Source organism: Lampris incognitus, chromosome 2, assembly GCF_029633865.1.
Source record: "Lampris incognitus isolate fLamInc1 chromosome 2, fLamInc1.hap2, whole genome shotgun sequence".
NCBI classification, from domain to species: Eukaryota; Metazoa; Chordata; class Actinopteri; order Lampriformes; family Lampridae; genus Lampris; species Lampris incognitus.
The window spans coordinates 2,665,914-2,681,981 of NC_079212.1; the positions used below are offsets into that span (position 1 = coordinate 2,665,914).

The 16,068-nt window shown below is 42.0% G+C and overlaps 1 protein-coding gene across 1 annotated transcript in view; it reads left to right on the top strand.

Annotated features, from left to right (window-relative positions):
- The window catches only part of magixa (MAGI family member, X-linked a), a 106,589-nt gene that overhangs the window by 26,726 nt on the left and 63,795 nt on the right, over positions 1-16,068 (top strand). The window contains exons 5-7 of the mRNA XM_056274205.1: positions 739-912; positions 10,692-10,863; positions 13,459-13,529. Of these exons, the coding sequence (XP_056130180.1) occupies positions 739-912; positions 10,692-10,863; positions 13,459-13,529 (417 nt within the window). The remainder of the gene's footprint in view (positions 1-738; positions 913-10,691; positions 10,864-13,458; positions 13,530-16,068) is intronic.

A 16,068-nucleotide genomic window follows, 5' to 3' on the forward strand; every position in this document is an offset into this window, starting at 1 on the left:
GTGTCGAGGGTGTCTGGCTGGGGGATCTGGTGCTGGATCGGCTGGGAGAGCTTGGTCTGCTTCACCCGGTGGGCCCAGGGACCACGGCCCCTGCCTGGAGCTGCACCTGAGGAGGAAACGCCGAGGGTGATCTGACAGGACGCGGAAGCGGGGCGGCTAAGCTAACTGCTAGCCCATGCAGACCGACAGTTCCGACAGTCACCCTGGCTGGCGTTCGTTCCGTTGGACAGTGATTTTTGTTTAGTTTGGATATGTGTGTTAGTTTGGCTATGTGTGTTCTTGTAGTTTTTGTGTGTGTTGTTGTCTTTGTGTTGTGCTGCTGTGGGCTGGGGGAAATGGCATTTCGTTTCCTTTCATGTACGCAAGTGCATGAAGTGAAATGACAAGTAAAGTGTTCCTGATTCCTGATATTGCCTTTTAAATTGTGTGCTTGTGTTTTACTATTTCTGTTTTGGGTTTTTTTCCCCGTGTGCTGTTCTTGTGTTTTTCTTCTATATTTGTGATTGTTTTCTTGCTGTCTTTGGGAAGCACTTTATGCTCCTAGCTTGAAAACTGCTACACAAATAAAACTATTATTATTATTATTATTATTAATGATTCATTATTATTATTATTGTTAAATGTATCTTTAAACAACCACCAACCCATTCCATTTCATAAAACAAGTTTAAAAAAAATCACCACAGACAGTTTATCCTCAGCTCACTTTTAAATAACTGGGATTTCGTCCAACCACAGGGAACTACTATGGCACACCCCGCCCAGTCCACATCGGCCCGGAAAGTCCACCAATCACGTACCAGGAACACCGGAACCTGCTGAGGAACTTCCGAACACGGAGCAAATCGCTGAGTAACCTGGAGAAGACCGGAGAGGAGGGAGACAACAGCGAAGAAGACAGCGGACTTTCAGGTACACACACACACACACACACACACACACACACACGAAGCCATTCAAACAGTGTGACCATTAGCATACAGTGTGATGGACTGGGTCCGTGTTATTTGTGGATGTTCATCTCTATTTGGTGACCCTGCTGCCATAGCCATATCATGGCCATATCGTGGCCACATCATGGCCACATCATGGCCACATCGTGGTGGTGGGCGGGGCTTAATGATGTCGGTGTTCAATTTTTAAAAATTATTATTAATTTAATTATTAACAAGCAGCATGGTAAACATAAAGTAAACATACATTTTCATAGGAAAGGGAAAATTCAGGATCAACATATGGAGAAATAAATGTACCGACATCTTGCCAAAAAGCATCAACGTGAGGACCAGACCAAAATAAATGACATAAATCTTCTGGAACCAGCTGACATAATGAGCAGTCCACGTCAGTGAACTTGTTATATCTTTGTAGAAATAACTTGGAGGGATAAAAACGTTGAATTATTTTAAAAGTAACTTCCTTAACCTTATTAATAATCAGATATGTAGATGGAGAGCACCAGATTTTATTCCAGTTCAGGTCTGAAGTAAAGTTCCTCCAGTAGGAAACTACATTTGAAACAGAGACTGTTTCTCTTCCAAACAAAGCACGTACTATGTCACGGGTATTATTGCTGTTTTTGTCTGTTGTGTTTTTTTGATGTCTGGTATGTTTATACATCTGTTATGTTTTTACATCTGTATTTTATGTCTGTTATGTTTTCTGTCTGTTTCACCTGTTATGTTTTTACGGCTGTTGTGTTTTTACGTGTTGTGTTTTTACATCTGTTATGTTTTGCATCTGTTATGTCTTTACGTGTTATGTTTTTATGTTTGTTATGTCTTTACGTGTTATGTTTTTACATCTGTTATGTTTTGCATCTGTTATGTCTTTACGTGTTATGTTTTTATGTTTGTTATGTCTTTACGTGTTATGTTTTTGTTTGTTATGTCTTTACGTGTTATGTTTTTACATCTGTTATGTTTTGCATCTGTTATGTCTTTACGTGTTATGTTTTTATGTTTGTTATGTCTTTACGTGTTATGTTTTTATGTTTGTTATGTTTTGCATCTGTTATGTCTTTACGTGTTATGTTTTTATGTTTGTTATGTCTTTACGTGTTGTGTTTTTATGTTTGTTATGTCTTTACGTGTTATGTTTTTACATCTGTTATGTTTTGCATCTGTTATGTCTTTACGTGTTATGTTTTTATGTTTGTTATGTCTTTACGTGTTGTGTTTTTATGTTTGTTATGTCTTTACGTGTTGTGTTTTTACATCTGTTATGTTTTGCATCTGTTATGTCTTTACGTGTTATGTTTTTATGTTTGTTATGTCTTTACGTGTTATGTTTTTACATCTGTTATGTTTTGCATCTGTTATGTCTTTACATGTTATGTTTTTATGTTTGTTATGTCTTTACGTGTTATGTTTTTACATCTGTTATGTTTTGCATCTGTTATGTCTTTACGTGTTATGTTTTTATGTTTGTTATGTCTTTACGTGTTATGTTTTTATGTTTGTTATGTCTTTACGTGTTGTGTTTTTACGTCTTTTATGGCATTGACATCTTACGACAGTATTGTTATAGGCGGTGGGCCAACGGCAGATTTTGTGTATTTAGGCGATTCCTATCGAGGGATGACCCAATTTTTTTCCTTAACAGTTTATACAGTTTCAGAAAATGTAAACCAAAGTGTTGCCGCTCGTACTTCTTGGACATTTTTGTTTATCAGTGACTTTGTCCAGGTTACTTTTTCTGGCAAAGACAGCAGGCAGCTATGTTTGGCATCTGACATGCGTGACGGATTTCTCGTTATCATCCAGTAGTGTGCTTAGAAAAGTGCCGCATTGAATGTCAGACAACATAATAGCCAAAGCAGACAACCGAATCGAACGAATAATGGATAAAATACAATGATGAGCAGTGTCAAACAGAAACAAAGAAAAATCACATCTAGGATAGAGAGAGAGAGAGAGCGAGAGAGAGAAGATGCGAGTATATGACAAGAAATTCACTTGAAAACATTAAAGACTGCATTCATTCATTTCTTTGATAGCTTTTTTGTTTTGAGAGGAAGAAATCATTGACACGTATTGTTCCATTTCTTTCAGAAGTACAAAGAATTTAGGTTTTTTTTTTTTTTTGTAAATTTACATTTGTGAATGTGGAATTTGGCAAGAAGTAGAATTAGATAAGAAAAAATGCATTAATGTCTTGGTCAATATAATCACAGCAACCAAATATAATATTTCTTTTTTTTTTAAATACATTTATTTCTGATTTTTTTTTTTCTCCCAATTTAGTGGCCAATCGCTCCCTATTTTAGTTCAAACTCCCACCCTCATACTGTATGCGTTCGCCAACTGCATCTCTCTGGCCGGCAGTCTCGAAGGAGATGTCTCACCACTTCCGTGACGAGGTGAATCCAGGCCGAACCACTGCTTTTTCCCCACACACACACACACACACGCATTCATGTGACGAACACAAACCGACTCCGCCCCCCTCCTGAAGACAGCATTGCCAATTACTGCTGCTTCATCGAGTCCGGCCATAGTCGGATCTGACGAGACCGAGGCGCGAACCCCCGTCCCCAGTGGGCAACTGCAGCGACACAAAGCCGATGCTTAGACCGCCACACCACCGCAGACCCTTAATATTTCTATAATAAATAGCAAAATCTGAGAAAATGTTGTTAACTATAAAATGATTAACATATTTCACAGCTTATATTATGTAAAAATACAAAACCAAAATAAATGGCAGCAAGTTTCAGGATTTAATTCACAGAAAGGGCAACATACATCTACGTCACTCTTTAACTTTTGTAAGAAGTGTTTTACTGGATAGAATCTATGGATCAACTTAAATGAAAATTCTTTGACCTTATTTGTTAGAAGGAACTTTTGTGGTAAGGACCAAACTTCCTTCCAGTCAATATTATTAAAAAGTTACTCCAATAAAATCTTGCTGGAGGAATAGAAATGATGTTGGCCTGAAACAACGCGCTTATTCTGGAGTTCATACCTCCATGAAAACAAAAACACACTTTTCCCTAATGGAGATGGAGTTGGGTCAGGGGGTGACACTGACAAGGGCAGAGAGTGGTCAATGTTCCTAAATAACGTGTATATACCAGATGGGATAGCGTCGAAAACTATAGCAAATTCTTTTGGGGTTATTGGTATATTACACCTAGTGAGAAATTCTGAGTAGTTGTACAACAGCCCTTCTTTATTAAATAACTGACTCACCACTATAATGCCATTGTTAAACCACTTATCATAAAATAATGATTTGTTCTTATTTACAATATCACACTTGTTCCAAATATAATATCTCTGCGGTGAGGAGTGTACTTGTAAATCAGCTCCCAAGCCAAAAGAACCGTTGATGAAAATGTGAAAGTTTGAGTGGGATTTTTTTGAATACTATAGTTACAAAGAATGAATTTTAGACCACCTAAATGTGAAAAAATGTGACGAGAGATAAAATTCCAAGTAGAGGACCTTCTGAACTTCCAATCACTTCTTTCCACTTTCTCCTCCTCCCTTTCTGCTGCTAAGGCTGCCTTCTATCACTCTAAAATCCAGTCCTCTGCCTCTAATCCTAAGAAACTCTCTGAAACATGCTCTACAATTCTTCAACCCCCACCTCCTCCTCCTACTTCCTCCCTTCTCCCTGATGACTTCGCTAACTTCTTTGACAAGAAGGTAAATGACATCAGATCCTCCTTTTCTCACCACCCGGTTAGTGCTGCTTGCACTATCCCACCCTCTGCACCCTCCCTCACCTCTCCACGTCCCACCCTATCCCACCTCGCTCCCCTCTCCCCCGACGAGGTCCTCAACCTCATCACATACAGTCGCCCCACCACATGCTCCCTTGACCCGGTCCCTACCCCTCTTCTTCAGTCTATAGCACCTGAACTCCTTCCCTTTCTAACCCACCTCATCAACACCTCCCTCCAGGCAGGATGCTTTCCACCTGCCTTCAAGACTGTTAGAGTCACCCCCCTTCTCAAGAAACCATCACTTAACCCCTCTGACGTCAAAAACTACAGATTGGTTTCCCTTTCTGTCCAAAACTCTCAGAACTTTCTTTGTACCTCCACCAGAACAACCTCCTGGACCCCAACCAGTCTGGGTTCAGGGTGGGTCACTCGACAGAGACGACCCTCCTTGCAGTGACAGAATTGCTGCACTCTGTGAGAGCAAACTCTGTCTCCTCTGTTCTGATACTCCTGGACCTGTCAGCTGCATTCGACACAGTGAACCACCAGATCCTCCTCTCTACCCTCGAGGGGCTGGGTGTCATAGGCTCTGCACTCTCAATGTTTGCATCCTACCTGACGGGTCGCTCCTATCAGGTAACATGGAGGGGATCTGTGTTGGAGCCTCGCAGACTGACTACAGGCGTCCCAAAGGTTTCGGTTCTGGGTCCTCTTCTTTTCTCCCTGTACACAACATCCCTGGGTTCTGTTATTCGCTCGCATGACTTCTCTTACCATTGTTATGCCGATGACACCCAGCTGATCTTGTCCTTTCCTCCCTCTGACACACAAGTAGAGACACGCATTGCTGTGTGCTTGACTGACATCTCAGAGTGGATGGCGGCACACCACCTGGAGCTCAAGCTGGACAAGACAGAGCTGATGTTCCTCCCGGGGAAGTGTTGCCCACACCAAGACCTGGCCATCACCATTGACAACACCGTGGTGATGCCAACTCGGACTGTGAGGAATCTGGGTGTGATCCTGGACGACCAACTGTCGTTTGCTGCAAACGTTGAATCGGTTGCTTGCTTCTGCAGATTTCTCCTCTATAACATCAGGAGGATTCACCCATTCCTCACCGACGAGACGGCACAGGTGCTCATCCAGGCTCTGGTCATCTCGCGGCTGGACTACGGCAACTCCCTCCTTGCTGGCGTCCCGGCGTCGGCCATCAGACCTCTGGAGCTTGTTCAGAAAGCTGCAGCTCATCTGGTGTTCAACCACCCTAAGTTCTCCCACACAACTCCCCTTCTCATGTCCCTACACTGGCTCCCAGTAGCTGCTCGCATCCAGTTTAAGACTCTGGTGCTAGCCTACAGGGCAGTGAAAGGAACAGCTCCTTCCTATCTCCAGGCCATGGTCAAGCCCTACACCCCCGCCTGACCACTTCGCTCTGCTGCCTCGGGATGCCTGGTTGCCCGGTCGCTCAGAGGCCCCTGCTGCTGATCGACCCGGTCACGGCTCTTTTCTGTCCTGGCCCCACAGTGGTGGACTGAACTCCCCACTGATGTCAGGACAGCGGAGTCGCCGCCCATCTTTCGGTGCAGGTTGAAGACTCACCTCTTCAAGAACTACTACCCTGTTACTTGTTCTTAGCACTTATTGTATTCACTCATTTAAAAAAAAATCTCTTTCTTGCGCTTTTACTTTAGCACTGGTTTTGCTCTGAGATGCTTGTTTAGATGCACTTATGCCCTCTGATGACTAGTAGTTCTCCTGATCTCCTACGGTAAATGATGCACTTATTGTAAGTCGCTTTGGATAAAAGCGTCGGCTAAATGACTGTAATGTAATGTAAAAGTAGGATTTGTGGATATTGTTTGATCCAGTTTACTTTGAATGTATTGATAAGTGAGGTGAAGTCAATAACATTTAGCCCACCATTGTTGTATGTATTTAGAACGACAGATTTTCACATATAGTGGGTTTTGTTTTTCCATGAAATTGCCAAACATCCTGTCGATAGATTTACACACTGAGCCATCAACATATACTAATGATTTAGCAGTGTAGTTAGACGAGACATACCTTCCACCTTAGTGAGCAGAATTCTGCCCTTCGGAGACAAGACTCTTCATAACCAGTGGTTGAGATCTTTTGGGTCTTTTCAATAGTTGGATTAAAGTTCAAAGTGCCTCTGGATTTCCTGTTAGTAGTTCGGACTCCAAGATATGTAACAGAGTTTCTGACAGGATTATTAAAAATTGAGGACAATGTACATTTTTTCATCGGTAATAATTCACATTTGTTAAGATTAAGGACTGCCACTGTGATTTGGGAGGCATACTTAAGAAACAAGGCTGTATCATCTGCCAACTGACCAATCATTATTTCCTTGTTGGCAATAGCAATGCCTTTTAAAGAGCTGGCTTTGATCTGTAAGTTAATTAGTTGTTCAGCTAGAAGGAAGCGGTATGCAGAAAGAGGATGCCCTTGTTGGACCCCACGTTTTAAAGGAAATCTTGGGGATGTGCCACAGTTTAGTTTAATAGAGCTGGTTCCATTAGTACATAAAGTTGTGACTACTACTACTACTACTACTTTCAGCTGCTCCTGTTAGGGGTCGCCATAGCGGATCATCCGTTTCCATCTCTTCCTGTCCTCTGCGTCTTCCTCTGTCACATCAGCCACCTGCATGTCCTGCCTCACCACATCCATAAACCTCCTCTTTGGCCTTCCTCTTCTCCTCTTCCCTGGCAGCTCCATATTCAGCATCCTTCTCCCAATATACCCAGCATCTCTCCTCCACACATGTCCAAACCATCTCAATCTTGCCTCTCTTCCTTTGTCTCCACACTGTCCAACCTGAGCTGTCCCTCTCATGTAATCATTCCTAATCCTGTCCTTCTTCGTCACTCCCAGGGAAAATCTTATCATCTTCACCTCTGCCACCTCCAGCTCCACCTCCTGTCTTTTCATCAGTGCCACTGTCTCCAAACCATACAACATAGCTGGTCTCACAACCATCTGGTAAACCTTCCCTTTAACTCTTGCTGGTACCCTTCTGTCACACATCACTCCTGACACTCTTCTCCACCCACTCCACCCTGCCTGCGCTCTCTTCTTCACCTCTAATCTGCACTCCCTGTTACTTTTTACAGTTGACCTCAAGTATTAAACTCGTATGTCTTTGTCAACTCTACTCCTTGCATCCTCACCATTCTACTGTCCTCCCTCTCGTTCACGCATAGGTATTCTGTCTTGCTCCTACTGACGTTCATTCCTCTTCTCTCCAGTGCATACCTCCACCTCTCCACGTTCTCCTCAAACTGCACTCTACTCTCGCTACAGATCACAATGTCATCTGCAAACATCATAGTCCACGGAGACTCCTGCCTGATCTCATCCGTCAACCTGTCCATCACCGTTGCAAACAAGAAAGGGCTCAGAGCCGATCCTTGATGTAATCCCACCCCCACCTTGAACCCATCTGTCATTCCTACCACACACCTCACCACTGTCACACTGCCCTCATACGTATCCTGCACCACTCCTACATACTTCTCTGCAACTCCCCACTTCCTCATACAATACCACACCTCCTCTCTCGGCACTCTGTCATATGCTTTCTCAAAATCCACAAAGTCACAACGTAACTCCTTCTGGCCTTCTCTATACTTCTCCATCAACATTCTCAAAGCAAACGTCACATCTGTGGTGCTCTTTCCTGGCATGAAACCATACTGCTGCTCGCTGATCATCGCCTCTCCTCTTAACCTAGCTTCTATTACTCTTTCTCTCCTCTTAACCTAGCTTCTATTACTCTTTCTCTCCTCTTAACCTAGATTCTATTACTCTTTCCCATATCTTCATGCTGTGGCTGATCAAATTTATCAACTGAACTTGACTGAAAGAGTCTGTGAATGTTCTCATTCATCCAGGTCATGGTTATCCAAAGGAGTTGAATCAAGTGCAACTGGACTGAAGGAAGCCATCTATGCAAAACTGGAAAAACCATCCTTCAACAGAGGAGGAGGTCTGCGACACCACCTATCTCCCACTTACAATGTCGTCCTTTCATCTCTACCCAGGAGACTCAAGAAGCCTACCCTCCAAGAACAACAGTTGGTCACTAACGGCTCCAACGACTCTCAGGACCACTGAATAATGAAGTCGAAATCAACACCCCCAACCACCGTCGCTGCTAAGCAAATGCAGATCAATAGCTCCGATAACGACGGGCGCGGCCAAACATCGGTACACAAAAGAGCCACTCATATCTATGGCTCTGTTAGCGATCGGTGTTTGTAAACATCGGGACACAAAGAGCCATGGACATCTATAGCTCTGACAACGACTCCTAGAGGATAAATTCTGAGTCTCATCACCAGCCAGTCAGACTAGCTTGGTCTAGTCAGGAAGGCACGAACTGAGGAAGCCTCTTGGATGAGAGGCGAAATGTCTTCACGGATATGTACCAAGTCCAGTTGCACTTGATTCAACTCCTTTGGATAACTTGACTGAAAGGGTGAGATCGCGGATACAAGCAGCTGAAATGAGTTTCCTCCGTAGGGTGTCTGAGCTCAGCCTTAAAGATAGGGTGAGGAGCTCGGACATCCGGAGGGAGCTCGGAGTAGAGCTGTTGCTCCTTCGCGTCAAAAGGAGCCAGTTGAGTTGGTTCGGGCATGCGATTAGGATGCCTCCTGGGTGCCTTCCTTTGGAGGTTTACCGGACACTACCAACTGGGAGGAGACCCTGTGGTAGACCCAGAACTTGCTGGAGGAACTACATCTCCAATCTGGCCTGGGAACGCCTTGGGATCCCCTAGGAGGAGCTGGGGGGCGTTGCTGGGGAGAGGGATGTCTAGAGTGCCCTACTTAGCTTGCTGCCACTGCGACCCGACCATGGAGAAGCGGCTGATGATGAATGAATGAATGAATGAATGAATGGAGAGGGACTCAGAAGATCGAATGGAGTTTGGTAACTCGTTCCACCATCGGGGAACTACAGAAGAAGAGTCCTGGCTGGTGATTTAGGGCCCCATTTTGGCGGAAGTGCCAGGTGCCTTTCATTGACAGAGTGTAGTGAGCAGGACTGAGTGTAGACCTGAATGAGGGAGTTCAGGTAGGCGGGAGCCGACTTAGTTGCTGTTTTGTAAGCGAGCATCAGGGTTTTGAATTTGATGCGGGCAGCAACTGGGAGCCAGTGGAGGGACATGGACAGCAGAGTGACATGTGCTGTTTTGGGCTGGTTGAAGACCAGACGCGTCGCCACATTCTGGATCATGTGCAGAGGTTTGAAAGTGCATGCAGGGAGACCTGCCAGTAAGGAGTTGCAGTAGTCGATGCGCGATATTACAAGAGCCTGTACCAGGAGTTGTGCTCAGACAGGTAGGGGCTAATTTCCCTGATGTTGTACGGGGCCAATCGGCACCACCGAGCACTCGATACCACATGAACCTTAAAAGTGAGTTGGCCATCAGTCATGATGCCCAGGTTTTGGACAGACTTTGTGGGCATGAGTTGGGTTGGTGCGAGCTGGATATTGATCTGTTGTTGTAAGAAGATTAGTAATTAGTTTGGGAGTAACTGGTTTACCAATAAGTGGTTTGGTGGTAAATTGTGTAGTGGTAAATGTGGAGTGGTAACCTCGAAGTGGAGTCTCTTTAGCCAGGAAGAATGCGACAGTTTATATTTTCTCAGATTGGAATGAATATTTGTGCAATGTGTGTGTGTGTGTGTGTGTGTGTGTATGTGTGTGTGTGTGTGTGTGTGTGTGTGTGTGTGTGTGTGTGTGTGTGTGTGTGCGTGTGTTGTCCAGATTAAGGAGGTGTTTTATAGGGGATTTAGTGATTTAATGGAAAAGCTATTTTTGGAACTGGCCTTGTTTATGACGCTTTTTATACCTGTGTGTGTGTGTGTGTGTGTGTGTGTGTGTGTGTGTGTGTGTGTGTGTGTGTGTGTGTGTGTGTGTGTGTGTGTGTGTGTGTGTGACACTAACCTCTCCCCCTCTCTCCCGTTGGCAGCGGGCTCAGTGGGGGTGAGCAATGCTCCGCCCACAGGCCTACCTCTCAGCCAATCGTGGGAGTCGGCATCAGGGAGCAGGGAGGGGGGCAATGAGGCGGGGAGCAGTGGGGCAAGAGGAGGTCGTCTGCCGGAGAACTGGGAGGTTGCTTACAGCGAGACAGGAGAGCCCTACTACATCGAGTGAGTACAGATCCTGACCCTGAACCAGACCCAGACTCAGACTCTGAATTGAACTCTGAACCCCAAACCAAACCTTGATCCTCCCAACCTGACATAATGTTCTGCAGAATATCCTGTTCAGTAGATTTTAGTAGAATTTGGTGATGGAAGACAGAGAACTTGCTCAGACCGGTGACAACGGAGACCTAAAGTTCTATCCAGTAGGTTTAGTTTACTTTAGTTTAGTTTAGTTTGGATTGGTTTAGTTTAGTTTAGTTTAGTTTAGGTTGGTTTAGTTTGGATTGGTTTAGTTTAGTTTGATTTTGGGTTAGTTTAGTTTGATTTAGTTTAGATTATTTTGGTTTAGTTAGGTTGGTTTAGTTTAGTTTGGTTTCAATTAGTTTTGGTTTAGTTTAGATTATTTTGGTTTAGTTAGGTTGGTTTAGTTTAGTTTGGTTGGTTTAGTATATTTTGGTTTAGTTTAGTTTAGTTTTGTTTTAGATTAGTTTGGTTTGGATTAGTTTTGGTTTAGTTTAGTTTGATTTAGTTTAGATAGGTTTAGTTTAGTTTGGTTTGGTTGAGTTAGTTTGGTTTAGATTAGTTTAGTTTAGTTTTGGTTTAGTTTAGATTAGTTTAGTTTAGTTTTGGTTTAGTTTAGATTGGTTTAGTTTAGTTTTGGTTTGGTTGAGTTAGTTTGGTTTAGATTAGTTTAGTTTTGGTTTAGTTTAGATTGGTTTAGTTTAGTTTTGGTTTGGTTTAGATTGATTTAGTTTAGTGTGGTTTAGATTAGTTTAGTTTGGTGTAGTTTGTTTTAGTTTAGTTTGTTGTTTTGGCCTGGTTTGGGTTAGTTTAATGTAATGTAATTTAGTTTAGTTTAGTTTGGGTTGGTTTAGTGTAGTTTGTTTTTGTTTGGTTTAGATTGGTTTAGTGTAGTTTGGTTTAGTTTGTTGTTTTGGCCTGGTTTGGGTTAGTTTAATGTAATGTAATTTAGTTTAGTTTAGATTAGTTTGGTTAAGTTTCATTTAGATTAGTTTGGTTTAGTTTGGAGTATTTACTTCCACTCGGGGACTGAAATAGTCTGCTGAGATTTGGTTGATTTCAGGTCAGTTTAGTTATTTGTAGAATGGCCATTCAGTCTGTTCTCATTCATCAGAATCTGGTTTATTTCACATCAACAGACATGTGAGTTGGTGACAGAATATAAAATGTGAGGGGAGCTTTAGTGAAAATGTCATCTATGATGACGAAGGTATTGTTGATGTATTAATATGGTTGATGTTCCTTTTCTTACTGAAATGCTGAAAGCGGAGGGTCATGTAACAGAAGGCTGTTGCAGTTATCTGAGTTTTCTCAGCTGAATTTGTGTTTCTGCGTTTTGTGGGCTTACTGCCTGGTGGCTTTGCTGGACCATGAAGTTGACTTTACTTTCTGATTCAGTAGTAGCTTGTCTGGACAGAGCAGAGGACAGAATAAAGGTAAATATAAGGTGAATATTGAATATCCCGCTGAGTAACAGAGCCATAGTAAAGATAGAAAGGACATTCAATATTCACCTTATATTCAAGTTTAACAAGTAATGACTCTTTATCCCTGTGACACAAAGAATCCAAAGTATTTTGGTACAATATGATGTGTGAATTTATCCTCTAATGTGTTTGATGTTGGTTATATTTAACATCACATTATAATGACAAGGAAACAAACGAGATGTAGAAAAGACCCAGTTTTACCCATATACTATATTACTCAGTGAATACCACTCATCATAGTTCAATTACAGCTATTGAACTCTTATTTTACTTGGCTATTTCTGTGAAAAGAATGGCTCGTAATTTAAAGGGTTACTTCCATCAGAATATAGTCACAATGTCTCATATTGGACTCTACTGGCAGTCTGTAGGGGGCGCAGTTCACCCGATCACGTTTTTATTAGTTGGTTTCAAATCAAGATGAATTTAGTTCTTGAGTTTATATCAAACTCATGATGGTACTGCTACTAACCCTAACCCTTATGATTTCACAGATTATAACAATAAGAGCAACACTACTACATCTACAAGTACCACTAACTACTGTTATGACTACGATGACTAATCATAATAAAAATAGTAATAATGATGGTATTAACAGTAATAGTAATAACTGTAATAATGACGGTATTAACAGTAATAGTAATAACAGTAATAATGATGTTATTAACAGTAATAGTAATAATAGTAATAATGATGGTATTAACAGTAATAGTAATAACTGTAATAATGATGGTATTAACAGTAATAGTAATAACTGTAATAATGATGGTATTAACAGTAATAGTAATAACAGTAATAATGATGGTATTTACAGTAATAGTAATAACAGTGATAGTGATGGGATTAACAGTAATAGTAATAAAAGTAATAATGATGGTACTTACAGTAATAGTAATAACAGTAATAGATATGTAACAGTAATAGTAATAACAGTAATAAAGGTGGTATTTACAGTAATAGTAATAACTACTAGTGATGTATTAACAGTAATAGTAATAACAGTAATAATGATGGTATTAACAGTAATAATGATGGTATTAATAGTATAACAGTAATAAAGGCCTTTGTGCTGTTTGTCTGTCAGTCATAATTCCAAGACGACCAGCTGGTTTGACCCCAGAGCCCAGAGCAAAGAGACACCCCCCTCTACCGAATGTAAGTCTATCAAGCTATCTGTCTATCTATCTATCGATCGATCGGTCGATCGATCAATTGAGCTATCTGTCTGTCTGTCTGTCTGTCTATGTAGGTCTAATAGATTGTGTTCTGCCCCTCCCTCCTTTCATCCATCCATTTATAGTGTACTTCTTCCTCCTGCTCTCCTCTTTTTCTTTCCTTTTCTCTTCTCTCCTTCACTTTGTTTGAGCTCTCATCCCTGTTCCTCCTTCCGTAAGTTCCTATTTCTCTCTCCTTCCTTTTATACCCTCTCTCTCTGTCTCTCTCTCTCTGTCTGTCTCTGTCTCTCGCTCTCTGTCTCTCTCTTTCTCTCGGCCTACTTTTCCTTATCAGATTATGCTCTTAAGTCTTTTGGTGTAATTGAAAAAATAAAATGTTCGCTTCTTTTCCCCACCCCACCAAGTGACAGATGGAGAGATAGAATGATGGTGGATGATAGACAAGTGAGAGACGGAGGTATAAATGGAAGGATGTAACTGACCTTTCGCAAAGTCCCGCCCCCCCCTTAGTTACTGTTGCTATGCCCGTCAAGCATTTCAGAACTATCCAGGAAGTAGCTGGAAAACACCAAAACAGGAAGGAAGAAATCAGCGCATTGTGTGGGTAAAAGTAGCAGTAATAACACGTTAGCTGTATTAACTATCAATAATAGCTAGTAGCCAGCTTAGCTAGGAGCAGACAGGTATTTTTGTTGATTCTGGATGGATTAAGCTTGCCATGGGGTCTGATATCCTGCCAAATCTATTGCCACATTGCGCTTCTTGCGTTCTGGGTTTCGGGAAGAGAAAGAAAATTACACCCCCTCCAAACTTTTCACATATCTAGTATCCGGTCTGCAGATCCCATAGGCACACCGTTTCAGCATTTTGCTGTGTGTTTGAAAGCTTGACGGACCGTTGCTAAGGTAGGACTGGACAAGCACCGTTCTGGGGCAGTACTTTGCGAAAGGTCAACTCAGGGAGGTGGTGTATTTGGGTAAATAATATCATTTTTCATGAGTGTCCAGCAGGGAGCAGTATAGAATCAGCAGTAACAGTTTGACTGGAGTGTGTTGTCAGAAAGAAACCAAACAAGACAGGGAGAGAGAGATTTTTAATTTTAAAACAAGTCTTTATTTAACTAAAAACAGACATGGCGTCTTTTTAACAGTATGAACAATTTGAACAAAATCAATAAAAACCCCACTTCATTTTCCATCACATATCAGTTGAAAGCGAGAGAATTTCACAACAGCCCTTTATTTAATGAGAAAACAAACTAACAATGAATAATGATGTCATTAGTCACTCCTTTACATTAACATGCACAAAAAGAGTTCAACTTCCATCATAGAACCAAGGTCCATTCAAAGACAGACAGCGAAAGAGAATTGAATTGTAAAATTCCATTTTATCTAAAAGAGATCACATAGTGATCATAAAGAATTCATTGAATTCCGTGACTCGGAGACGATCCATGAAACAACGTATAGTCATCTCTTACAACCCATCCACCACTTGATTTCACGAATTTCATCCATCCATCCATTATCCACACTGCTCATCCTGCTCTCAGGGTCGCGGGGATGCTGGAGCCTATCCCAGCAGTCATTGGGCGGCAGGCAGGGAGACACCCTGGACAGGCCGCCAGGCCATCTCAGGAATGTCATCATAAAACGTTATTAAAAACCAGCTCCTCATCGACCACAGAACAAACCACATCATTGCAGCACCACTGGTGAATGAAAGCATCCAGATTCCTCACTGCTTTATAAAACCTGAGATCAACCCAGACTCTGGATCTCACCACAGAAACAAACAAAGGGATGACATCCTGTCCTGCCCTTCCTTCTGTTTTATTCCCTCTGCTGGTGGATATGCACATCTTTGCTTCTCCTATGATGAAGTTCAGAGGTGTCCACTTTGTCATATTCAGTCTTCTGTAACCTGCCCCGAAAATAAATGCTGTTTCCACCACCTTTCATCGAAGCACTGGAACAAAACCCCCAATACATCAAACAGAGCTGTAAGTCTGTTGCATTCCATAAAACAGTGGAAAATAGTTTCCATCATTCCACCAAACAGACATGCACTGGACACTGTGGATTAATCACAGATAGAAAAGCATTCACAGCAGTCGCCCCGTGTAGGATTCTCCACTGAATGTCACCTGTTCTTTTGTTCCAGGTTGGTTTACACAATACTCTCCACACAGGCTTAACATGATCTTTAACAGCTAATTTTCTCCCCCACACTGTGTCAGTCTTCCCGTTTAGTTTGCATTTGTTCAACACTCTGATGCAACACTTGTAAACTTCTTTGCCTTTTACTGAATATAACTCCAGATTATCAATATTTTTAACATTTAAAAAATATCCAGTGCAATCACTCATTCTAGGAGGAAGTTCCAAATCTGGAAAAGGATCATCCTGATCAGGAGTTCCCCCCTTTACACAGTAGTCCTGCAACACTTCCCATTCAGCGTCAGTCAGTCTCCCAACCCAACGAGTTAGTATCTTGCTGGTGTGATGAATAGACTT